The 27,165-nt window shown below is 44.4% G+C and overlaps 1 protein-coding gene across 1 annotated transcript; it reads left to right on the top strand.

Moving 5' to 3' along the window:
* The first annotated feature begins 6,099 nt into the window (after nucleotides 1–6,099).
* Nucleotides 6,100–26,920, top strand: dstyk (dual serine/threonine and tyrosine protein kinase). The gene is made up of 14 exons (XM_069724040.1): nucleotides 6,100–6,384; nucleotides 7,232–7,641; nucleotides 11,353–11,847; nucleotides 12,016–12,211; nucleotides 17,116–17,354; nucleotides 17,652–17,735; nucleotides 17,822–17,998; nucleotides 22,131–22,260; nucleotides 22,932–23,088; nucleotides 23,494–23,626; nucleotides 24,093–24,206; nucleotides 25,239–25,353; nucleotides 25,501–25,635; nucleotides 26,307–26,920. Exons 1-14 carry the CDS (start codon nucleotides 6,186–6,188, stop codon nucleotides 26,492–26,494), a joined length of 2,772 nt encoding a protein of 923 aa, XP_069580141.1. The 5' UTR covers nucleotides 6,100–6,185; the 3' UTR covers nucleotides 26,495–26,920.
* Nucleotides 26,921–27,165: the final 245 nt, after the last annotated feature.

A 27,165-nucleotide genomic window follows, 5' to 3' on the forward strand; every position in this document is an offset into this window, starting at 1 on the left:
ACAGTCCTCAGCACCGCTCAGCTCGACGAAACCGAAACATGAAGCTGCTGACCGGGAGCGTGTCAGCTGTCTGACCCTCCGGCGGCAGGTACTCAGCGAGGGGCGGGGCAAACACCAGGGGAGCGCTGGATTTATCCACCGGGCGGTACCGGTGGACAACACCGATCACCGTCTTCTCTTATTTACTTATTGTTGTAATTTATGTTTCATATTTTTGATCTAATAATGTCTGATTATCTTAAACATAAACTTTTGGGTGATTATTGTTACAACCGGTGTGCACGGAGAAGGAGAACAAACGCACCCCCCCCACACACACGTAACTAAGTAAATTTACTCAATGATTCACTTGATCTTTACTCAAACATTTACATTTGAATTTATTTTATCATTTTATTCCACTAAAATTTGTACTCTTCTGCATTTATTCGACAGTTTATGTTGAATTTGACAGATTAAGATTACAAAACACGTCACGAGCTCCTGAAATATGATGCATTGTTTTACATATAAAGTAGTTTTAAAAAGAAGCTCCTCATTGTGAAACTGACACACACGTGAAAGCGTCACAAACCATGATGGAGTAATATGTTGTATTTCAGGTTGGTTTTACTTTGATTTTTGATATAGTTTTAACAGCACTTGCATTTTTTTAGTGACTTTTGCAGGGCTTGGTTGTAATGGAGTATTTTTTATGTTGAAGTGTTGCTATTTTTTCTAATGTAATCACAGTTTCTGGACATTACACACATTAATACTGAGGAATCAACTTTTTCCTAAAGTTTGAAAAAAAACACTACTAGATGATCCAATACAAGTACAACAGTATATCTGCTTGTAGTAGATTTTTACTGAGAAAAATAACATTTAAATGGTCATTTAAGAGGCAGACAAAATAAAAATAAAAACTTCTTTAATTCCCTCCATTCCAACAACATCCTGGACATTTGTCTCCTCAGCTGTTTGGTGAGCGAAGAAGTGATGACAAGTGTCGTTACCTCTGTGGTCCACTAGAGGTCAGCATGCAGTCACTGTTTACAGGAATGTGCGTGAACTGATTCAGACCAGAAGAGAAAACCTGAATCACAGCGACTCTGTTCAACAGGTCCAACAGACTAATGACACACAGTCAGAGCAGGTTCATATCTAAACAACACCCCTGACACAAGTGTTTAAATTTAACATTAAGATCATAATTTCAGATATAAATCATGTAATAATATATACTGATTGTATCATATCCGTTCAGGACAGGAGGAGCCGGCTCCCCTGATTTTTGGGAACATTCAGATTGAAAGCTTTGAGCCAAGCGGCCGCTCCTTCACTGGTCCTGTCGTCATTAACCTCCTAACCCAGCGAGAGATGCCTCTTTGTTTGGCCTCCAATCTGCACCGTAATGGGCCGCAGATTCTTCACTCATGCATGCAGGGGAACATCGCGCACAAAATAAACAATGGAAATTCAACAAAGACACGGATTTTGGAGCCAAGTATCACAATCGGTTCACTAAGTTTTGGAATCTGAGGGACAACATGTGATGCAGAAAAAACAGCATGAGACACACATCAGTTAGAGGGACAGACTGTAACTGGGTGCTGATCACAGATGCACCACGGACTTATTTTTAATATATTAAGACTATGAACTAATGAAAGGTGTCACTTTATTAAATATTTTGACATTATTAAATCAGGGCACAGATTATAAAGTATTCTGACCGAACCTTTCAGATATTATTTGTGTAATTCAGTGTGTCTTCCAGAAGAGGGCGCTCATTGGCAGCTTGTGGCCCTCAAACATCCTAAATATTTCTCTCTAATACCTGCAGATTGTTACATATTTAATGTTTTTTTAAACTCTATATTTAACCAGGATGTAAATAAATGTATTTGATATTAGTGGATCAGTCAGGCTGGATAGTCTCTGAGAATTTGTGAGATTTGTTCTACACAGAGTTGTTTACTTTCTTTGAATTAGAATTAGCCTCAACAGTTAAATCTACACACTGAGGATAGTGAACATATCCAACTATAAAGACATGGCATTATTTTCTTAAACTCTAAAAAAAACTCCATTTAGAGGTGCAGATGACGTCATACGACTGTTTGTACAGGCTCAGAAGTCCTCCAACAACTAAACTGAGCTTTATTTGTAAAATCAGTGGAATGTCCCTTTAACTTATAGCCGGAAACAAAGTATTTGCACTTCCTGTCAATAATTAACTGACTGTATTTCAGTCTGGCCAGTTTCTGTGGTATCTATTACACACATTACATGTCATATAACTGCTCACATGTGAACGTAACCACACTGTTCTACTTTATTTATCAGGTTCACATGTACATGTCACATACTTTTGTTTATGTAAATGTCACAGGCATAATCCCTCCTTTCCTTCATAACCTAGTCAGTCAAGTACTGTGCTTAAGTACAAATCTGAGGAATTTGTACTTCACTTAAGTGTTTTCTTTCAATGTAACTCCTGCTTTACAAAATTTTGGAGTCTCCAGGTTTTTAATATTTCTTTCCTACAGTGACTTGACCACTATATGTACTTTACAAATTAAGGATTTGAATCTAAAATTTATGGAAATCTTAGAAGTATGATGCCTTACCATAAATAAGATAATGTACAGGTAGCGCTGAAACAATTAGTGGATTGATAGATGGACAGAACATGTTTTAGCAACTATTTCAAAAATACTTTTTGACAAAAATATGTTTAACATTTTATGGTTCCATAATACATGTGAAGATTTTCTGCTTTTCATTTTAATTATTAATGATTTATATTTTTAAGATTGTGAACTGTTGTTGGCTGGTTAGGATCATAGACTGTATATAAAAGAAAATAAATAAAAAAAAATAAAAATAAAAATAGAACAAAAACCTGAGAAGATTTCCTTTTTGTGAAGACAATCCTCATTATTTTCTGAAATTGTTTCAGAGCAAACAAGTAATCAATTCAGTAAAATAATCCATATTGAAAATATTCATTAGGTAGGTAGGTAGGTAGTTACTTTATTAATCCCCGAGGGGAAATTTTTTCGCTACAGCAGCATGCAGAAGCAATAAGATAATAATATAAATAATAGAATAAAATACTAGAATAGAATATAATAATAGAAAAGCAATAAAATAGCAGTAAGTAGCAGTAAGAAATATAAATATAAAATATACAATATAAAATGCACAGTTTATACAGTACAGTATATATCTATATATATTATATACAAACAAACCAAGAAACACAGACAACAGTGTTATTGTTATGTGATGGATTTTGCCAGAGGTGAGTTATTGTACAGTCTTATTGCGGTCGGCAGGAATGATCTCCTGTATCTGGAATGATCTCCTGTATCAGGAATGATCTCCTGTATCATGAATGATCTCCTGTATCTGGAATGATCTCCTGTATCTGGAATGATCTCCTGTATCTGGAATGATCTCCTGTATCTGGAATGATCTCCTGTATCTGGAATGATCTCCTGTATCAGGAACGATCTCCTGTATCAGGAATGATCTCCTGTATCTGGAATGATCTCCTGTATCTGGAACGATCTCCTGTATCTGGAATGATCTCCTGTATCTGGAATGATCTCCTGTATCTGGAATGATCTCCTGTATCAGGAGTGATCTCCTGTATCTGGAATGATCTCCTGTATCAGGAATGATCTCCTGTATCTGGAATGATCTCCTGTATCAGGAATGATCTCCTGTATCTGGAATGATCTCCTGTATCAGGAATGATCTCCTGTATCTGGAATGATCTCCTGTATCAGGAATGATCTCCTGTCTCTGGAATGATCTCCTGTATTCAGGAATGATCTCCTGTATCTGGAATGATCTCCTGTATCTGGAATGATCTCCTGTATCTGGAATGATCTCCTGTATCAGGAATGATCTCCTGTATCAGGAATGATCTCCTGTATCTGGAATGATCTCCTGTATCAGCAATGATCTCCTGTATCTGGAATGATCTCCTGTATTCAGGAATGATCTCCTGTATCTGGAATGATCTCCTGTATCTGGAATGATCTCCTGTATCTGGAATGATCTCCTGTATCAGGAATGATCTCCTGTATCAGGAATGATCTCCTGTGTCTGGAATGATCTCCTGTGTCTGGAATGATCTCCCGTATCAGGAATGATCTCCTGTATCTGGAATGATCTCCTGTATCAGGAATGATCTCCTGTATCTGGAATGATCTCCTGTATCAGGAATGATCTCCTGTATCAGGAATGATCTCCTGTATCAGGAATGATCTCCTGTATCAGGAATGATCTCCTGTATCTGTCCTTGTGACAGCAGCTGGAGGAATCTTTTAGAGAATGTCCTCCTCTGTCCCTGCAGCAGGTGGAGAGGGTGGTCAGGATTATCCAATATGGATAATAGTTTGTTCAGCGTCCTCCTCTCCACCACCTTTTCCAGGCTGTCCAGTTTGTAGCCGATGATGGAGCCGGCCTTCTTAACCAGTTTGTTAAGTCTGTTGGTGTCACCGGCTCCAATGCTGCCCCCCTCCTACCTCCCCCCAGCAGACCACAGTGAAGTACAGTTCACTGGCCACAACAGATGGTAGAACATCTCCAACATCTCGCTGCACACATTGAAGGATCGAAGTTTCCTCAAGAAAAAGAGTCGACTCATCACCTTCTTGTAGACAGCGTTGATGTTGGTCTTCCAGTTCAGTCTGTTGTCATGGAGACACCAGGTACTTGTATTTACCTGGTATTTGGTATTTGAAACTCTGCTTCAAAAAATAGATTTAATCCATAAGTCAATGATTAAAAACGTGTTCCACCTTTCTTACAACAACCGGATTGGCCCCAACACCGCTCCGTAGCTGCTGGTGCACCAAGAGCGACGTTCCTTCATTTCCCAGGGTGCAGCGCGTCGCCGCTGACCCCGCCCATTCCTCTTCCCAACTCCGGTCTGGTCGACTTTCTGTTTTGCTGTGATTTGATTGCTTCGTGTTTTGGGCCGGACACCCTAACCCCGCCGGACACCCTCACCCCGCGGACACCCTCACCCCGCCGGACACCCTCACCCCGCGGACACCCTCACCCCGCCGGACACCCTCACCCCGCGGACACCCTCCCTGCCCGCCATCCTCACCCTCCTCACCGCCGACAGAAGGACCTCTCCGCTCCGTTTAAACCGTGCTGTCGTCGGTGTCCCGGGTGGGAGGGGTCCGTTGGCCGCCCCGGGACACTTTAGGGGACAAAGCTGCTCCGACGGAGCGTCAGCGGGGAACCACCGACGGCTCAGTCCCGGTTATTGTCCCGTTTATGTCGTTAGGAGGCAGCTGTCACAGCCGGGCCCGTCTGCTTTGAAACGGGGAGCTCGCATGGCCGTGAACCCGAGCCCGGGACCGTGCCGGTGAAGCTGAGGGTATGCGTGCCGTGCCAGGCCAAAGTGGGGACGGACCGGAGATGCCATCTGGCTAGCGGCGCGAACAGCCGCAGCTAGGTCGCTAACACGGACTGATCCAGCTCGAGGACGCTGAACGTTGTTCTTTAAGGTAGTCAGCGGGGGACCGGGTAGGTAGGTAGCTGGTTAGTTAGTTGGTTGGTTAGTTAGTTAGCTGGTTAGGTAGTTGGCTGGTTAGTTGGTTAGTTAGTTGGCTAGTTGACTAGTTAGTTGGCTAGTTGGTTGGTTAGTTAGTTGGTTGGTTAGTTGATTAGTTAGTTAGTTGGTTAGGTAGGTGGCTAGTTAGTTGGTTAGTTGGCTGGTTAGTTAGTTGGCTAGTTAGTTGGTTGGTTAGTTAGTTATTTGGTTAGTTAGTTGATTAGTTAGTTGGTTGGTTAGTTAGCTGGTTAGGTAGTTAGTTAGTTGGTTAGTTAGTTGGCTGGTTAGTTGGTTCGTTAGTTGGTTAGTTAGTTGGTTAGTTGATTAGTTAGTTAGTTGGTTAGTTAGCTGGCGAGTTGGTTGGTTAGTTGGTTGGTTAGTTAGTTGGTTGGTTAGTTAGTTGGTTAGTTAGTTAGTTGGCTCATTGGGAAAACTTCGCCTCACGCGCGACGTGGAGCTCGTTCACGCCGTTACACGGATGACCGACTCGCTTCAGGTGGTGAACAAGCAGGACAGACGACTAACTGGTTAACACGTTACGACCAAGGTGTGAGAACAGGACCGGTTGTCATCGCAGGAGGAGGAGGACGAGGAGGAGGAGGAGGAGGAGGAGGCCATGGAGGGGAACATGCAGCAGCAGAAAACGACTCCTCTGGCCCGGGAGCTGACCCGGATATTCAGCAGCTACAACAAACACTCCGTGCAGCTGAAGAAGAACCTGAAGGAGACCAACTCGTTCTTCAGGGAAATCAGGCAGAACTACAGCGATGCTTGTGCATCGACCATCAGCTCGGACTCGGCTTCTCTGGAGGCAGGTAGGTCTGAAAACACCTGCAACATCTGGACACTCAGGTCCACAGCTGGATGTGTCCTGGAAGGGAACTCCAAAGCTAAAGCTGCCGAGTGATTTACTGCAGTGACACGCACAGCCTGCAGAAATCCTTTCATCGGGGTCAGAGGTTAAACCCTCTGAAAAGTATGAGCAGACTAAGTGCTCCAAATATGCTGAGATTTCTGCAGCCGGCTGCTGGAGAGAGATCCTGCGTGTTGTATTTCCGTGTGTGGATGTAACAGGAGCTGCTCAGGGTTACTTCTCGTTCCCAGGTTGTTTTTACATCATGTTTATCGCTGCTCCACATAACCAGCTGGTGCAGGCACCTCCATCTTCTATAAACTGATGGTAGGCCACCATCAGGGATGAGACGCCGTCCTGCAGGCCGAGGAGCTGTAACTCAGGTCCTCTGTGGTGGAATGAGGATGTGAGCTGTGATGTCCTCCTGCTGGCTGGATTCATCTGCTCTGAACAACACATGCTGTGATGTGCGGTTGTGTGCGCAGGTCCGTGTGTGTCAGGTGTCATGTGAGGTCAGAGTTAGTGAAATCACAACGTTAGAAAGATGCTCAGCGGTTTATGAATATGAAGTGTTTGTTATATAACGGTTTCAGACTGTCACTCACTGAGGATGAAACCGATACTGCTTCTTTTGTTTGTGCTCCACATCTCATCCTCATCCTCTCGGATTTTATCCCCCAGGAATGATGTCAGAAGTAAATCGTGTGAGGAAGATGTGTCTGAGCTTCCTCTGTGAGGAGTGAACTCTTCTGTTGTCAGTCCACCTCGCAGCATCATGTCCTCTTGTTCTGTCCTCTTGCTCCCTCCAGGCCAGCTGAGCTGCATCTCCTTCCCCAGTCATGAGGAGGAGTCCCTGCGCAGCACGGTGGGCGCTGCCCCGTACATCCTGGTGCTCGGTCAGGACTGCGCCGCCCGCTACCAGCTGCTCAACGGCCTGCTGGGGGAGAGGCTGCTGCCGCTGGGCCCCGAGGCCGGAGAGGCCTGCGAGGGCGTCCGGGGCACCGCCTGCAAGAGGAGGAAGCTGTGTTTCACCCACGGCAGACAGACGCGGCTCAGCCTGGCGCTGCCCGGACAGTACGAGCTGGTGCACCAGCTGGCGGCCAACCGGGGGCGCTGGGACACGGTGCCCCGGGAGGACCTGGAGATCCACGAGGAGTGTGAGGACCCGGCTCACAGGCTGGCAGAGCTGGAGATCACCCTGCACCACCCGCTGCTGCAGGTAGGCTGCACATACACGACGTCCTCCACCTGCTCAGCAGGAGGCATTTACTCCTTCACCTGATATTCAGCCTCGCTGCCATTGATTTGTTTCCCCTCATGAACTTTGACCCTTTGGTTCAGCGGTCCCAGACTCTCTGTTTCACATGTGTAAGATGTAGAGTGAAGGTGAAGCTGATGGGTGGAGGGCATGATGGCTGCCCTCCACCCCTGAGCCCTGAGGACCAGATGGTAGCAGTACGTTGTAGTATAATGTTGAAACTTTCTGAAAATAATGTTGATCATAATAACTACGTAGAAATGAATGTCTGAATGAAGTTTCCTATCTGTATTAGTCCGGTGTGGAGGTTTTCGCTAGGATTCATTTGAAGTTCAGGCCTCCAGTTTGTTTGAAGATTAGTGAATTGACAGACAAATAATTGGCGACTATTTTGATAATTTAACATATTTTTCAGTGTTTTCCAAGCAAAAAATAGGTAAAAAAGCTAAATTCCATCACCTGAAATGAGAGGATTTGTTTTTTCGTCATCGTACATGATGGTAAACTGAATATTGTGGAGGTCAAACAGAACATTGGAGGGTGTCATGTTGAGAATATGTAATAGACATTGTGGCATCTCATAAACCAAACAATTGAATTATGTGGAAACTGGTCTACAGATGAAATAACATTAAATGAATGAATAATAAAAGCAGCTTCAGTCATATTCTGGTCCAGTAGTCTTTGGTTTTATAATAACTTGTTTTAAACCATTTTCAAAGTTAACTCTGTTTGGAAAATTTATTTAGATTTTTAATTGCATTGAAGTTGCTTCTGGTTTTATGTAAGTTTTGAGCTTTTATGAAAAAACCCTGTAATTTAGTGGATATTAATCCTGATGTCGTGGACATGAAACAGAAGAATCAAAGAAGAACCGGTCCTTTGACGATGTCAGAGTTTAAATCATGTGGAGCAGCTCTCGATGTGTTTTGTGAGGAGGTATTTCTTCCTGCTGTAAAAAGGTTAATGATGGATTGATTTGTTCTTTTCTTCGGTGTCTGTCGGCCTTCGCTCACATGGCCGAGCTCACGAACAGATTACTGAGCAGAGCTGATTAGTTCGCTGTTACTTCACCTGATTTCTGCTTCTGTTTCGGGATTCATTATGTTCTCCTGTTGAGTTTTTGACTGCTGGTTGAAAACAGACTGTTGAAGTTTTGTGGAAAAAGGAAGAAATGTTGCACCAGATGACCTGAAAGTCACGACATGATTTATCACGGTGTCCAGATCGTAGGCAGTCCTCGTCATGTGTGACATCAGAAATCAGCCTGTAATTGTTTGGAGCGAAGCCCCTCAGCGAGCATCCCAGCCCCCTGACGAGGCCTCGCCGGGCTCGGGGCGGCCCACCCGCCCAGCCCCCTTACGTAATGCCGCCGGTCTCGTGCGATTCACATGACTAGGTCATGTAAAAAAAATCCCAAACCCTTTGCAGTGATAGAATTGCCATGGTTACGGCTGAATTCTGGGACACTGGCTGTTCATGTTGCTACGAAACCCTTTTTTCATTTGTTGTGTTTTTAAAACTTTTGTGGAATAAAAAAAGATCCATTCACAACTTCTTCTTTTTAACCAACTTTTAAAAGAAGTCAGTTTGTACTAATGTTTGACACGTTAAACCCATAAATTTCAAACCTCAGCAGTGTTGGGATAACTTAAGTTGTGAAACTATAATTAGAGTTAATGCTGTTACTATATTTAAATTATAACACTTTTTAAAAAATTGCTGCTTCAACACATTGAAGTAAAATAGACGAAAGCCTGGTGAGCAAATCAGAGTCATCTGCAGTTTGTTATTTGGATCATAAAGTTTGACCCACTTCTGAGGACCTCGGCTCGAACAGCTCCCTTATTGTTGGGAATAATTCCAACTTCTTCATTGATTTAAAAAGATCAGCGTTATTCTGCGTCACATGTATTTCACGTCTCTTGTTTTTACCTGTGCTTGATGACCGTAAAACCTTCTTTCATCAGCCGGGTTAATAACGTGTGCAGCAGTGTGCTGCTGAATGAAGGAGCGATTAGCATGACTCAAGACTAAATGAAGTCCCACAATCTCTCTGCTGGCTGTGGTATTCACACCTTCCTGCCACAGTCACAGCAGCACATGAAAAACAACTTGCTAATGAGCCTTTTTCTTCATGCTGGCCTTCACCTGTCCCTCCCACCCTAACCTGACCACCGTCACCACGACGACACAGAGGGGGGTTAACCTGCCACCGCCTTTCTAAAATGCTTTTCAGGTACACGTCCTGTTATGTTGAATGTTGCGGCTCCACGAATTCACACCAGACGGTCAGCTTGTTAACGAAGGGCTGTGATTTTAGCAGTCACTAGAAGAAGAGTCTAATTTCTTCCATTAGTCTTCACGCTGACATTTAAAGACGTGAACAACTGCAGCGAGGCCGCTGAAACGTGCATTGATTTGTGTCGGCGGTGAGCGAATGTTTGCAGGCCATCTTTGTTCGGGAGGCAGCTCCGGCGGCCGGCCTCTTGTTTCTTGGAGACAGGACTGACTGTCTCCTTTGTGCTGCTGTTGGTCTCCTTTCTGTGGCCGTGGTCTCCCTCTGCAGCTCCCATCACGCTGCTATTTATCAGGGTTAAGAAAACCTTTCTGCCGGGGCCGTCTTTCTGCCCCGTCGCAGACGTTCCCACCACAAATATTTATGTACCATTCGGTGTTCAGAAATAGCAGGAGCATGTGATGTGTGTGGATGTGTTCTCTTCCTGTGGCAGTCGAGCCTCTTTAAACACGCTGTCGCACAAATGGATTAGAAAACTGCCTGGAACAGCTGTGGGTGGTGATTATATTCATCTGAAGTCGTCGGGTTAAAGAGTCGCTTCATAGATGACGTAAAGCGAATCACATGTCGACCAAACGCAAACCTGGTGACATTTTCTGCTGCTGGTTGAAATGATGAAGATGTTCACAGTGAAGTCTGGATTATTCACAAGGACATTTCACTGCAGTGTTTTGTTTGTTTTTCTGTTTTGTTTTGACACTGATGGACAACACTGAAAGATAGGAAACTTATTTACACATCCACTGTATAAAAACAACATCAGCGTTCTTTTGGAGCTGTTTCTGACAAACCGATGTCGTGTCCTCCTCTGTCTGAACTGGTAAAACTCTCCAGTCACTAACTTGGTCTTTTGTTTGTTGCTGAGTTGGTAGGATCACCGGGTTTATCACGGCTGCCCGCTGCACTCAGAACTATACAGAAAGATGGGAGTGATGAAACCCAAGTAGTAAATCTATGAGCCGTAAAACCAAATTCAGCAAATATTACAGCAAAATGATTTATTTGAGAGTAGGTGTTTAAATCTGTTTTCCTTTAATTTGGGTGAACTTTTCCTTTTTTACTGCCTGATCCACTAAACTGTTGCTGACGGCTTCAGATTGTCAATGATTATATATATATATATGGGTGTGAAACTCAAGCATTTTCATTTCTAAATATAGTTGCATATTGTGGTCAATAAGCTGCTCCAACAGTTTGAAAATGAACCCGACGACTATGAACGTTAAGATGCAACGACTGGAAATGATTTCCGGCTGCGTTATAGTTACGCTGCCGACACCAAGCTACATTATTACAGAACGTTTCCTTCTATTTATTTCTATATGAAGTTGAAATAAGCGTGTCATTATTGTGGTTGATCTGTGGTTCTTCAGGAAGCGAAGGTCATGGTGGTGCCGTGTCCAAGTGTCCAGTCCACGGAGGAGGCCCTGGAGGACTGCACTCGCAACGTGATCCCCGTCATCCTGTACGCCATCAACCGGGACACCCTGAGCTCGGAGCAGGTGTCTGAGCTGTGGAAGGTCAAAGAGATGCTTTCCTTCCCCGTCTGCTTCGTCCGTATCCCCGACACCATCCCGGCCGCCTCTCCGGAGCCCGGCCGCCGAGCGGAGAAGGAGAAGAGCGCCCTCCACAAGCAGCTGCTCTCCCTCGGCTTCCTCAACAACCCCACGGGAAACTGTCCCTGCGGGGCCCCGACGCAGACCACCCCCCTGGGGGCCAAACCCCAGAGCATGCTGGGAGAAGCCTTTGAGAGACTGCAGCGGTTGTTGGTGCCGTTTGCTCGCCAGGTGCTTCAGAACCAGCAGGTGGAGGCCGCCAACCTGCTGAACGGGCTTCACTGTCGATGTCTGGATCTGTTCATCAACCAGGTCAGAGCCTCTCGGCTGCTCCTCTGCATGTGTGTCTGTGTGTCAGCTTCAATGCTTCCTGCTCATGTGACATTCGTTTCCGTCACTGCATGAACTGCTTTGGTCTGTAAACACACCAGCAGACCTCTGTCCTCTGTCCTCTGTCCTCTGGGCTTCCCTCCCCTGCAGGCCTTTGACATGCAGAGGGACCTCCAGATCACCCCCCGCCGACTGGAGTACACCCGTGAGAAAGAGGGAGAACTCTTCAACTCCCTCATGGCCATCGCTAACCGCAAACAGGAAGAGATGAAGGAGATGATTGTGGAGACGCTCAGCAGCATGAAGGAGCAGCTGCTGGAGGACGCTGCCAACCTGGAGTTCACAGGTTAGTCAGTGAGGAACCGAGCAGGACCAACATCTTTATATTATTAAGGCAGATATCATTTCTACCACTTTTTACAAAACGTCAGCAATCAAGATTTTGTATATCAAAGCATTACATCACATTACTTTACATCACATCACATCACATTACATTTATCTGACTCTTTTATCCAAAGCGACTTACAATCAGTTCATTTCAACCATGAGGGTTCAAAACCAGAACAACTAGAATCAAGAAAATATAATTTCTTCCAGAAAGCCAAACTACAAAGTTCTATCAGTAAGTTCCATGTTAAGATACTAAAGTTCTACTGTTCAAGGTAAAGGAGGAGGAGGTGGAGGTGTGTTTTTAGTTTGTGGTGGAAGATGTTCAGAGTTTCTGCTGTCCTGATGTCGTTGGGGAGCTCATTCTACCATTTAGGAGCCAGGACAGAAAACAGTTGTGATTTTGTAGAGTGTTTAACTCAGTGAGGAGCAACGAGCTGATTGGTAGAAGCAGAGCGGAGGGAGCGGGCTGGGATGTAAGGTTGGACCATGTCCTGGATGTAGAGGAGAAGGAGGAGGAGGAGGAGGAGGAGTAGGAGGAGTGGAGTAGCGTGAGTGTATTTCGGGAGGTTAAAGACCAGTCAAGCTGCTGCGTTCTGGATGAGCTGCAGAGGTCAGATGGTACTAACAGGTAGACCTGCCAGGAGGGAGGTACAGTAGTCTAGACGTGAGATGACCAGAACCTGGACCAGAACCTGGACCAGAACCTGCACCAGAGCCCGGACCAGAATCTGCACCTCCTTCTGAGTGAGAAGAGGACGTCTTCTCCTGATGTTGTGCAGCATGTATCTACAGGAACGTGTTGTTGCAGTGATGTTGGCAGTAAGAGAGAGTTGACTGTGGAGTGTCTCCGAGGTTCTTATCAGTCAGGGTCGGGATAACAGAGTTGTTGAAGGTAGTAGTCAGGTCGAGGGTGGGAGAGTCTTTCTCTGGAAGGAAGAGCAGGTCGGTCTTGTGGAGGTTGATTTCCAGGTGGTGTGAGGACATCCACTGAGACATGTCAGTCAGACAGGCAGAGATTCATGCTGCTACCTGTGTTTCAGATCTGGAAAAGAGAGGATCAGTTGGGTGTCATCAGCATAGCTGTGGTAGGAAAAGACATGCGAGTGAAGGACAGAGCCGAGAGAGTCGGTGTAGAGAGAAGAGGAGGGGACCCGGGACGGAGCCTTGAGGGACACCAGTAGTGAGAGGACAAGGTTCAGACACAGATCCTCTCCAAGTTCCCCGGTAAGTGAGGTCGTTGAGGTAGGATGAGAACAGGGAGAGAGCAGAGAGACACCGAGGTCCTGAAGGAGGAAAGAAGGATCTGGTGGTTCACTGTGTCCAATGCAGCAGAAGGTCTAGAAGGATCAGGACAGAGGACAGAGAGGCTGCTCTAGCAGTGTGAAGCTGCTCAGAGACAGAAGGAGGACCGTCTCTGTTGAAACCAGACTGGTGGTCAAGAAGGTTGTTATGGTGGAGATAGGAGGAGAGTTGGTTAAAGATAGCTCGCTCCAGAGTTTTAGAAAGAAAGTTAAGAAGAGAGACGGTCTGTAGTTGTTTACTTCAGACGGGTTGAGGGGGGGTTTCTTCAGGAGAGGGTTCACTCTCCTTCAGAGAGTTCAGGAAACAGACCGTTGACAGAGAAGAGTTGATGAGATGGAGAGAAAAGGAAGAAGGTCAGGAGCAATAGACTGGAGAATGAGATGGGATGAGGGGGGGGGGGTTACCAAGGTAACAACTTGATTGGGAGACGGTGGGGGGGGGGGGAACAGGAAAGCGAAGGGGATGAAGATGATGGACATGTAGTTATAGAAGGAGCTTTTGGCTGCAGAGATAGAGGAGGACAGAGAGGAGGAGGAGGGAGGGAGTGAATGTTGTGACGGACAGGTCCAGAGTCTGTTGATGTGGTCAGGTTGTCAGTTAGAGAGAGTCAGAGATAAAGAAGTGGTCGGAGACATGAAGTGGAGTTACAGTGAGGTTAGATGTGGAGCAGTTTCTGGTGAAATATAGTCCAGGTGGTTCCAACCTTTGTGAGGAGGAGAGGAAGGACTGAGGGAGACAGCAAAGGAAGACAGGAAGAGCACCAGGTCAGATGACTTCTCTGTCTGGATGTTAAAGAAGGACAAGTGGAGGACCATGTTCTGGGACGTTTGACAGGAGGACGTCTAATTCGTCCAAGAAATCTCCCAAAGGACCTGGAGGACGGTAGAGGACAACAATGTTTAATTGTACCGGATGAGAAACTGTCACAGCATGAAACTCAAGAGACAGTGAGGTAGGAAGTGGAAGTGGGTAAAGAGAAAACCTCCATTTGGGGAGATGAGTAGAATTGGAAATAAAAGACCAGCAGTTTAACTCTAAACTCGTTCTCAAAGACTCACAGTTTCTTGAGAAAGCATTTGTTCAGATGTCAGCAAATCAAATCCAGGCTGAAATGACCTAAAAGCTACAGAAGCAAATAAAAAACAGAGAAGTACAACTAAAGTTTCAGTGTAGAAACAGGAGCTTGAAAACAGTATTACCTCAAAAATCAACAAAGCAAGAAATTATTATTATAATTATTATTATTATTATTATTATTATTATGCACATTGACCCAAGTGAGACTTCTGTTTTAATTGATTTCTTCTTTTTATTTATGGTGTAACGTACATGCTAATACTTACTAATATACCTGCAAGGTTGTTATTTAAACTGATCATCTCAAAGATTTTCATTAGAATAAGTATGAGGAAACAAATGGTGGTTGAGCTCTTGATCAAAGCTTCACATTTTCAGTTTTATGAACTGACTGACCCACAATCCTCTGCAGCGGGAGATACGTCACACCGACTGAGCCCATGAGAGAGTTGATGGTGCTATTGCTCCGCCCACAAAAGGAAGGAGGAGATGCATTAGAAGGAATTGCATCCATTTTATTTTTACGGATCCCGACAGATATGACCAGAAGGGTCAAGGTGCATTTTTATGACAAAGTAGTGCGTCCCAACTGTACACATACTTCATGCAACAGTACATAATTTGTAAGAGCAGCTGCACTATGTACCGAAAGTAAAATGAAAAAGTATGAGATCCAGAACGCAGCTGCTGTTTGGATCTCTGGGAAGTAACATTAAAATACACAGCTGCAGTTACCACGTATCACCACAGGCGCCAAAGAGAACAAAACATCTTGTGATTGTTACTTTAAGATGATATTTGAGTGAATATAAATTCTGACATTATCATGAATTTAACATATATAATGGGTTTCATGTGAGGTGTGTCATCTGCAAAGATGATTTATTGATTCCTGTGGCATTGACTCGGCTGACCTCTGACCTTTTAACGCAAGACATTTTTTCCCCCAGATGCCTGTCACATTCAGGAGAAGAACAATACATGCATTTAACCAAAGCATTTATTATCATTCTCTGTATGAAATTGGAAGCACGCTGTTGACTATTTTATTTTGTTCTGGGAAGTATTAAATCTGCTGTTTCACAGTTGATCGCTGAGCAGTGACCACACGTGTGCCTCATTTAGTTCTCTCTTAAATGTTAAAGTTGAAATGGGATAATAAGAAAAGCTTTCCTCTCAATTATTATTATTAACACTGGCACTCAGACTGCAGCCTGTTCAGATGATTCATCGTTTCCTCTCACATTAATGTTAGTTATGAAGTGTGTCTGAGGGAGACGCCTGCGACGTGTTGACAGGCTGCAGGTTTCTGGTTTGCAGGCTGAACTCGTGAAAGCTGATTTGCTGACTCTGTTTAGACCATTTAGGTGTGAAGGGACGTGGATGAGCCGGCTGGATTTCACAATCTGCCTCCGAGTTGATCTTCGTCTGACTCAGCGGTTTGAGGAAAGCTTCTCATTGGCTGCCGTTTTCTGATTCTGTGCCTTGTAGATTTTCTTTCTTTTAGGTTTGTGTTCAGTGTTTCCTACCAAACTGTCTCTGTGAGGTCGTTACAAAACATTTCCAGTCCAGACTGTTTTTTTTTTTTTATAATTGTTTATATCTCCTTCTCTGTTGTTGGTTGTTTGGTTAGCGTGTTGCCTGGAGCTTCGCTGTCAACACGTTGTGTGCTTCGTCATGTATGTGCACACAACGGACAACACTGGGACCCGCTCATAACAACCGTGTTCATCAGCTAAAGGAGTGGCCAGAAACTACTCAGGATAAAAGTCTAGAAAAAGTTGTTTCAGCTCAGTTTTACAAATACAGCTTCACAATAGGAGGCGACATACTAACTAGAATATATGTTGTTTATTGAACGACAATAAATTAGAGTTTGTTGATGCTTTCATGCTGACCTGCACTTTATTTTATGAAATATATACTTAGCTCCTTTTATATCAGTTTCTTCCACAACACTGTTAATGATACGAATAGCATCAGTTCAGATGTGTTGGTGGTTCCTCAGAATACCTCCAACAGTGTTGTTGGCAGTATTTATCTTCAAACGTTGCTTTAAAAGTAAAGAATGTTTTTGAATGTGATCAAATATATTTAATATTTTAATCTGATTTAAATCTTAATAATTATAAGACTGCTTTTGTCCTTTCAAAATAATAATAGTGAGAAATTTGTCAGCTGCCTGTGTTCCTTCAGCATAGCAGCACTTGCTAATATCTTACCCTAGTGTGGAGTGGAGTGGTGCTTGTTATTTTAAAATGGTTTCTGGGTAAGTACCTGCAGAATAAACCCACCTGCAGGTCCGATGAACAGGAAGTAAAGTCCTCTGTGTGCCGTCAGGAAGCTGCTGAAAGTCCTGTTTACAGACAAACATGCCAAATGTCTCTTTATCATAAAGTAAAGTTCTCTTAATACAACTTTACAGTAAGATGACATTCCCGACATTAACTGGACGAACTGTTTTCTGTTCACCTGCAGATATCATCGTGACCACCAACGGGGAGCCTGTTACATCGAAGGAGATCAAGTCCTGCATCCACCAGATCCAGGAGCTGATCGTGGTGCGTCTGAATCAGGCCGTGGCCAACAAGCTCATCAGCTCCGTGGACTACCTGAGGGAGAGCTTCGTAGGGACCCTGGAGCGATGTCTCAACAGCCTGGAGAAGTCCAACAGCGACTCCTCGGTCCACAACATCACGTCTAACCACCTGAAACAGGTGTGCAGTCTAGGGCCTGTTTCATGTTTCATCGTGTGTATCAAGCATTTGTATTATATTCAAGCTGGAGGGTGAAACTAGATCGAAGTGAAGATAATTCAACGTGTACGGGGGTTGTTTTATTTTTAATGTAGTGTTATACTACTTGTAAAGCACATTTATTTTCTCTAATATTCAGTCATAAGAAGAAGACCAAAACAAAAAGATGAGATGGGATCAGACTGACTTTATGCAGCTTATCGACGCCTCGTTAGTCGTTTCAGGATCTCTCAACATTCCCTGTTGTCTCCAACTCAGTTATTGAACGCTGCCTATCACGTGGAGGTGACCTTCCACTCAGGATCCTCCGTCATCAGCCTCGTCTGGGAGCAGGTCAAGCAGGTGGGCATCTCGTTCAGCCGGAGTTGAACCTCCACTCTGCTGGATGACTTCTGATCACGTTAACTGACCTCCCGTCTCCGTCGTAGATAATCCACAGGATAACATTCGTGAACCCTCCCGCCATCACGCCAGAGTGGAAGCGTAAAGTGGCCCAGGACGCCATAGAAACCCTCAGCGCTGCCAAGCTGGCCCGAAGCATCTGCTCCCAGTTCAGAACCCGACTGAACAGCTCCCACGAGGCCTTCGCTGCATCGCTGCGACAGGTGAGCTGCTTCCTTTTACCGACGACACCGTCATCATTAATATACACGTAAAAACTAAACACCGGCTGTTTGAGTCGGGATTTAAAAAACACTTCTGGTTTAAATCGGTGACAACGAAGTGGTGTTTTGGTTGAACGTGCATCTGATTAGCTGTTGGTTACCGTGGATACCGTGTCATTGTTTATCTCCTCACTCACCTGATTAGTTTAAACATCTCTGCATCCACCGTATCAGTAGCTCGTGAGAACGCTGGTGGCTTCACAGCTCGTGTTTCACCGAACAGCCGCTTCCCTCTGTGAAATCTCTGACCGATCGGTTTTACATCAGAGCTCGGATGGTAATCGGCACGACGGACAAGAGACGCACATCACGCTCACTCCTTGGTCACTCTCAGGAATAGTGACTGTCGTGTAGAGGAAGTGTGTGGGGGGTTGTAGACCAGTTGCAGACCAGTTGCAGACCAGTTACAGACAGTTGCAGACCAGTTACAGACCAGTTACAGACAGTTTCAGACCAGTTACAGACCAGTTGCAGACAGTTGTAGACCAGTTGCAGACCAGTTACAGACAGTTGTAGACCAGTTACAGACCAGTTACAGACAGTTGCAGACCAGTTACAGACCAGTTACAGACAGTTGTAGACCAGTTACAGACCAGTTACAGACAGTTGTAGACCAGTTACAGACCAGTTACAGACCAGTTACAGACAGTTGTGGACCAGTTACAGACCAGTTACAGACAGTTGTAGACCAGTTACAGACCAGTTACAGACAGTTGCAGACCAGTTACAGACCAGTTACAGACAGTTGTAGACCAGTTACAGACCAGTTACAGACAGTTGTAGACCAGTTACAGACCAGTTACAGATCAGTTACAGACAGTTGCAGACCAGTTACAGACCAGTTACAGACAGTTGCAGACCAGTTACAGACCAGTTACAGACAGTTGTAGACCAGTTACAGACAGACAGTTACAGACCAGTTACAGACAGTTGCAGACCAGTTACAGACCAGTTACAGACCAGTTACAGACAGTTGCAGACCAGTTACAGACCAGTTAGACAGTTGTAGACCAGTTACAGACCAGTTACAGACCAGTTACAGACAGTTGTAGACCAGTTACAGACAGTTGTAGACCAGTTACAGACCAGTTACAGACAGTTGTAGACCAGTTACAGACCAGTTACAGACCAGTTACAGACAGTTGTAGACCAGTTACAGACCAGTTACAGACAGTTGTAGACCAGTTACAGACAGTTGTAGACCAGTTACAGACCAGTTACAGACAGTTGTAGACCAGTTACAGACCAGTTGCGGACCAGTTGCGGACCAGTTACAGACCAGTTACAGACCAGTTACAGGCAGTTGCGGACCAGTTACAGACCAGTTACAGACCAGTTACAGACAGTTGTAGACCAGTTACAGACCAGTTACAGACAGTTGTAGACCAGTTACAGACAGTTGTAGACCAGTTACAGACCAGTTACAGACAGTTGTAGACCAGTTACAGACCAGTTACAGACAGTTGCGGACCAGTTACAGACCAGTTGCAGACCAGTTGCAGACCAGTTACAGACAGTTGTAGACCAGTTACAGACCAGTTACAGACAGTTGTAGACCAGTTACAGACAGTTGTAGACCAGTTACAGACCAGTTACAGACCAGTTACAGACCAGTTACAGACAGTTGCAGACCAGTTACAGACCAGTTACAGACAGTTGTAGACCAGTTACAGACCAGTTACAGACAGTTGCAGACCAGTTACAGACCAGTTACAGACAGTTGCAGACTAGTTACAGACCAGTTACAGACAGTTGTAGACCAGTTACAGACCAGTTACAGACAGTTGTAGACCAGTTACAGACCAGTTACAGACAGTTGTAGACCAGTTACAGACCAGTTACAGACCAGTTACAGACAGTTGTAGACCAGTTACAGACCAGTTACAGACAGTTGTAGACCAGTTACAGACCAGTTAGACAGTTGTAGACCAGTTACAGACCAGTTACAGACCAGTTACAGACAGTTGTAGACCAGTTACAGACCAGTTACAGACAGTTGTAGACCAGTTACAGACCAGTTACAGACAGTTGTAGACCAGTTACAGACCAGTTACAGACAGTTGTAGACCAGTTGCAGACAGTTGTAGACCAGTTACAGACCAGTTGTAGACCAGTTACAGACCAGTTAGACAGTTGTAGACCAGTTACAGACCAGTTACAGACAGTTGTAGACCAGTTACAGACCAGTTAGACAGTTGTAGACCAGTTACAGACCAGTTACAGACCAGTTACAGACAGTTGTAGACCAGTTACAGACAGTTGTAGACCAGTTGTAGACCAGTTACAGACCAGTTAGACAGTTGTAGACCAGTTACAGACCAGTTACAGACCAGTTACAGACAGTTGTAGACCAGTTACAGACAGTTGTAGACCAGTTACAGACCAGTTACAGACAGTTGTAGACCAGTTACAGACCAGTTGCAGACAGTTGTAGACCAGTTACAGACAGTTGTAGACCAGTTACAGACAGTTACAGACCAGTTACAGACAGTTGTAGACCAGTTACAGACAGTTGTAGACCAGTTACAGACAGTTGTAGACCAGTTACAGACCAGTTACAGACAGTTGTAGACCAGTTACAGACCAGTTGCAGACCAGTTGCAGACCAGTTACAGACCAGTTGCAGACCAGTTGCAGACCAGAAGTTTTCCGAGGTGCCTTTTACAACTTAAATCAGTTCATCATGATCTTCAGTCAGTCTGTGTTGAATGAATGTGATTTAAAGCATGTAAATGTCTTATTCTGACAGCAGATGTGTTCTTTGTTCTGTATTTCAGTCACAGACGGTTTGTTCTGGAAACATTCATCACTTTAGACTCTTTATCACTTTGAGCCCCGTGATGCTTCTCTAAGTTTAACACAGGAAGAAAAACACATTATTTCCGTGATGTGCAGCAGGATTATTATCACAGGAAGTCAGCAGTTATAACTCTTAATCAGGGAGTGCTTAAAAAAATCTAATTTGTTCTAATTTCTGCAATTTTAACGCAAAAAAAAAAAAAAATCACTTTAAACTCCGGAGATTACGTCACATTTCTTGACCACAATCACAGAAAAAGTTCAGTGAAATCCTGGAGGGACTTTTAAGGTCTTTTCTTCTTGCAAATGGCATTTTACATTTAATCAATCAAATACTTTATCCACACAATACAATACAACCCACTATACAACAATCAATAAATAAGATACTTAACATGCACAGGGTGGAGGTTTGGACTCAGCTGATGGATTTTGTTTGCAAAGCTGCCTTGTGTTGGAAGTATGAACAAACTCTGTATATTGTTTAAAGTAAATTCATAATTTAATGTAATGTAATTTAATGTTTTATATCAGCTTTGGTAGCAGCGAGTTTTAATTAGTGAGCAGATAAGGTGAGACATCCGTTAAAACAGGAAACAATTGAGTGTTGATGTCTGCATTAAACAGTCTGATTACATTTCCACGGACACCTTCATCCTGCTTCCATGGTGATGGCACTTTGATGATGCTGTTTAAATAAAAGGACAGAATCAGACCTAACAGGACTGATCGAGATGATTGAACTCAGAAACATTCTGTTACAGGCTGTTTCACAACAGAGAAATTATTCTAAATTATTTATTTTTTCCATATTTGTTTGTATAAGCAGCTCTGTAGCTTCGTTGCACAACAATGAGCACTTGTTCTTCGGGTCGGCGGAAGCTGCAGAGCTCAGAGAGAACTGTGGAGTTTCACTAATGTTCATCCACTCAGAGTCCAGAGTCTGAAATGTTTCCAAAGAAAATATTTTTCAGTAAATACTTTAAACAAAACATTATTATTGAGTTCTGATGAAGCACACATGAACTCTAAGATTTCAAACTTAACAAGAGAAACTTTACGTCTTTTCACAACAACGACTACTGATATTAAATACAAGTCACCTCTGAACCTGACATGTTGTTCCCTGTGTGTGTGTGTGTGTGTGTGTGTGTGTGTGTGTGTGTGTGTGTGTGTGTGTGTGTGTGTGTGTGTGTGTGTGTGTGTGTGTGTGTGTGTGTGTGTGCGTCGCGTGCGTGTGCGTGCGTGTGTGTGCGTGTGCGCGTGCGTGCAGCTGGAGGAGGGACACACCGGCCGTCTGGAGCGTACGGAGGACCTGTGGCTGCGAGTGAGGAAGGATCACGCCCCGCGGCTGGCCCGCCTGTCTCTGGAGAGCCGCTCCCTCAGAGATGTTCTGCTGCACGGTGAGTCACCACCCAATACTCCTGTTCTCTCTCTCTCTCTCTCTCTCTCACACACACACACACACACACACACACACACACACACACACACACACACACACACACACACACACACACACACACACACACACACACACACACACACACACACACAGGCTGCTCACACATTCCTGGAAACATGAACCAACTTTAGTTTAGAGTTTAGATAGAGAGAGAGAGAGAGAGAGAGAGAGAGAGATACTCTGAGGGAAATTTTTGTTGTTATTTTCATGTTTTCATTTAAATATCTCCAGCAGACTTTTTATTCTGCTTTGAATTTCTGTCTGTTAAAGTTTAATCTGCTCCTCAGATGTAAAGTCCAGAATCTATGAATACGCAAATATTGTTCATTTCCAAAGTTAAATACTGTAAAGAAGATGTTTTCTACATGACTGAATAGTGGTTAAAGTTTCCTGTGAGCACAGAAAACGTTCCTCCTTCAGCAGATGAAGATAAAAACAACCTGTCAGACTCGGTTAATACTGAACATTGAGGTTAAACATGGAGAGCAGACTTCTAAACAACGTGTGAATCTAATTGAGAGACATCTGCACTGAGATCTCGGTATGAAATCTCAACAACACGTCCAACACAGACCTCCACTTACAGACTGCACCTTGTGTATTTTTCAGGTAAGCCTAAGCTGGGCCGTGAGCTGGGTCGGGGTCAGTACGGGGTGGTGTACCTGTGTGACAGCTGGGGAGGACACTACCCGTGTGCCCTGAAGTCTGTGGTACCGCCTGACGATAAACACTGGAACGACCTGGCGTTAGAGTTTCACTACACCAGGTGAGTTTTAGAGTTTCACTACACCAGGTGAGTTTTAGAGTTTCACTACACCAGGTGAGTTTTAGAGTTTCACTACACCAGGTGAGTTTTAGAGTTTCACTACACCAGGTGAGTTTTAGAGTTTCACTACACCAGGTGAGTTCGTGAAAACCGTGACGCACTTGTTAAGATAGACGGCTGGAGCTGCAGTGGATCTCCTCTGATTGGACGTGACAGCGTCTGCAGGCTGCTGGAGTGTCTTATTAATGCTCGTCTGTTCAAACCGACATAAATCGGAGGAATGCACTTTATAAAAGTTCACTGAGGCATCTTTAATGTGGAACAACAAGATTTACTCCGAGAGGACATGAAGGGAGTGTTTAATGTGTCTGAAACATGTCTGTCTGTCTGGGTGTGTCCCTTCAGGTCTCTGCCCAAACATGAGCGTCTGGTGGACCTGCACGGCTCCGTCATCGATCACACCTACGGAGACGGCTCCAGCATCGCCGTGCTGCTCATCATGGAGCGGCTGCACCGAGACCTCTACACCGGCCTCAAGGTGACCCACACAGCTCAACACACTGCTTCATAGGAGCTCGGCCACCCCTCAGCTCTGTCCTGTCCCTCTGTGATGCTGTCCCTATGTGATGCTGTCCCTTTGTGATGCTGTCTTTCTGTGATGCTGTCCCTTTGTGATGCTGTCTTTCTGTGATGCTGTCCCTTTGTGATGCTGTCTTTCTGTGATGCTGTCCCTCTGTGATGCTGTCCCTCTGTGATGCTGTCTTTCTGTGATGCTGTCCCTCTGTGATGCTGTCCTTCTGTGATGCTGTCCCTCTGTGATGCTGTCCCTCTGTGATGCTGTCTTTCTGTGATGCTGTCCCTCTGTGATGCTGTCCCTCTGTGATGCTGTCCCTCTGTGATGCTGTCCCTCTGTGATGCTGTCCCTCTGTGATGCTGTCCCTCTGTGATGCTGTCCCTATGTGATGCTGTCCCTCTGTGATGCTGTCCCTGTCTGTGTCTGGCAGGCCGGTCTGTCTCTGAGGGAGAGACTCCAGATCGCTCTGGATGTGGTGGAAGGGATCCGGTTCCTCCACAGTCAGGGTCTCCTGCACAGAGACATCAAGCTAAAGAATGTTCTGGTAGGTTCCTTCACATCATCACCTACACGTATTTAGTAACAAAAAACACTCTGTTTCTGCCTCAAAACATCTGTATTCATATCTTTAACTCCATGATGTTAAACTGATGTGATCGTATGCAGTGTTCACCGTGTAGAGGAGTTGGTATGAACGGCGCCCTCTTGTGGTATTCACAACTTCTGAACTCTACATTTTCTAGAAGCCTGGAGTTCACAAGTTGTGACGTGTTTGCGGATGTTTGCAGAAAGGTCAGAGGTCGTGGAAGTTCATGTTTGGTTGAATGTTCAGCTCATATATTGTATTTTTAGTCATAACTTGGATAACGGTCTCCGTCTGAGGAAAACGTTGATCTTCCAACGGCCGCATCTTTTCCCTCTTTGTATTTCCTGTTAGCTCGATAAATTGTTGGCCTCTGTGGCTTCTAGACGCCATCCACGTTGCTGTTGCCTAGTAACGGTATTTTTACATCTTAACCACTTGAACGAGAAACATACCGTGAGCACAATTTCCCATGTTGTTACCACGATCTGATGAGGTCCACTTGAACGCAGTAGTAGAAACAAATCATTTTTGTTCCCCAACCCTAAAAGGATTAAAGGCTTCACAAAAGAAATACATCTTCTGTTTCATTTTAGTACAAAAATGTGATTTACAGACGTACTGCATCAGTGTAACTCAGCAGCTGGGCAGGATGTGAGCAGCAGAAACTCATGAACAAGTTCTCTAGCGGGTCAGTGTGGATGGAGAAGGATGCAACAAACCAGAAACTTAGCATTTATATTTCTTATCAAAATGTATGGAGGAAAATAAAATGAAATAAAATCACTGATATTGCAGTATATTCTGTGTTTATGATCACACGTTGGAAGATTTGTGTTTATTTGATGTACAGTCTATTTGGAAAAACCACCGTTCTCAAACCTGAATATTTTAATCTGTAGATTCAGAATCATGAAGAACTCTTTCTTTCTTTATTTAGTAGAACGTAACATCTTCCCGTTAGAACACATGAATATTTTTCTTTCTTTGCAGTTGGACAAACAGAACCGTGCGAAGATCACTGACCTGGGCTTCTGTAAACCCGAGGCCATGATGTCCGGCAGCATCGTGGGAACTCCCATCCACATGGCCCCCGAGCTGTTCACGGGTACGTCATCACGGCACGACTACGACGTCTGAGATCTTTGATGTGTTCACAGCAGCAGTTTGTAGTTACAGCTGCTTTTATAATAAATGATTGAACACAAACGTTACCTTTGAGGTTCTGTCGGCACTGCGACTCTTCTCCCGACAGGAAAGTACGATAACTCCGTGGACGTCTACGCCTTCGGGATCCTTTTCTGGTACCTCTGCACCGGTTCAGTCAAACTCCCAGAAGCCTTTGAGAGATGCTCCAGCAAGGACCAGCTGTGGAACAACGTTAAGAAAGGTAAACACATGTACATCGGTCCTTTTAGTTCTGCTCATCAGCAACACATGAAGAAATGGCATCCATTCATTCTCTCCGGTGATCCACCAGGAGCTCGACGCTGCTCTCAGGTGCTGCTGCAGGATTCATCAGTTTGAGAAATGATGCTGAAATCATATCTGCTGTCACTAAATGCTGTGATTAAATAAACTTTATGAATTAAGATGTTCCTTCCAAACCAGCTGACATGAAGTGAACCTGACCTTTGTTTGAGTCTTGTCTCACCTGATCAGGCTGCACCCAAACATCACTCAGGTGGAGGGGAAACGTTTGAAGTTATTTAAACCAATCACAGTCTTTTGGGGGCGGGGCTAGTCCAAGATGCAGTGACTGTGGCATTTAAAAATAGTATCATTGGGAAAAGTTGTGATGGTGGAACATGTGCACGTAGTGTTTGTTGTGTCCCTACCTGTCTCGGGTGTCTCTTGTGTCCCTACCTGTCTCAAGTGTCTCTTGTGTCCCTACCCGTCTCAGGTGACTCTTGTGTCCCTACCTGTCTCAAGCGTCTCTTGTGTCCCTACTTGTCTCTTGTGTCCCTACCTGTCTCAAGTGTCTCTTGTGTCCCTACCTATCTCTTGTGTCCCTACCTGTCTCAAGTGTCTCTTGTGTCCCCGTCTGTCTCTCGTCTCCAGGAGCGAGACCCGAGCGGCTGCCTGTCTTCGATGAGGAGTGCTGGCAGCTGATGGAGGCCTGCTGGAACGGGGACGCGTCCCTGAGACCCCTGCTGGGCATCGTGGAGCCCAGCCTGCAAAGCATTATGGTCCGGCTGTGCAACTGTGACTCCAAACAGAAGAGCAGCCGGCTGGAGAAGTCAAACTGAAACCTCCGGACAGACGGACGGCCAGCGACAGGACGCTGACTAGGAAACTACTTTTGTTGTATTTATGAAGAAGGAGGTGAACGGAGGATTGTGAGGAGCAGGTGACCGAAGACAGACGTCCCAGTTGTTGGATTTACGTTATTTATGAGGAGCTGACGGACCAGAAGTTTTCAGATGTGTTTTATTGTTCATGCTGTGTGTGTATTTGTATACAAACTCTACAACGTGCTTCTGTCCTAGCTGCAGTGCTAATTCCTACTTTATCATAGAATTGTTACTAGATGCAAATTGTTTTAAAATGTAGTCCATTCCCAGTATTATGAAAAATATAAATATATAAAAGATTCATTTTAGATTGTATTTAAACTGAACTTGTCTGCATCTACACAAATACGTCTTTTTTAATAAAATGATCTGTTACAACGAGATCGTGTCATAAACACGTTATTAGATCATTACGGAGGGATGAAAGTTTAAACAATATTTTCTTAATCAGTATTTTAAAGTTTATCAATAATTTACTCCCATTTTATCTGAATAATATTTAAAGGCCTGATCAGATCATTTTTAGTGTTTTTTTTAATTACTGTAAAGAATAGAGATAAGTCTAAAGAACACACCTTTACCAATTTATGTAAATGAGTAATTTGATGAAGTTTAGGAAACCTTTT

This window comes from Brachyistius frenatus, unplaced genomic scaffold (assembly GCF_029030835.1).
Source record: "Brachyistius frenatus isolate BFR_SWC_R1_liver_20210118 unplaced genomic scaffold, ASM2903083v1 Contig_359, whole genome shotgun sequence".
Lineage (NCBI taxonomy): Eukaryota > Metazoa > Chordata > Actinopteri > Embiotocidae > Brachyistius > Brachyistius frenatus.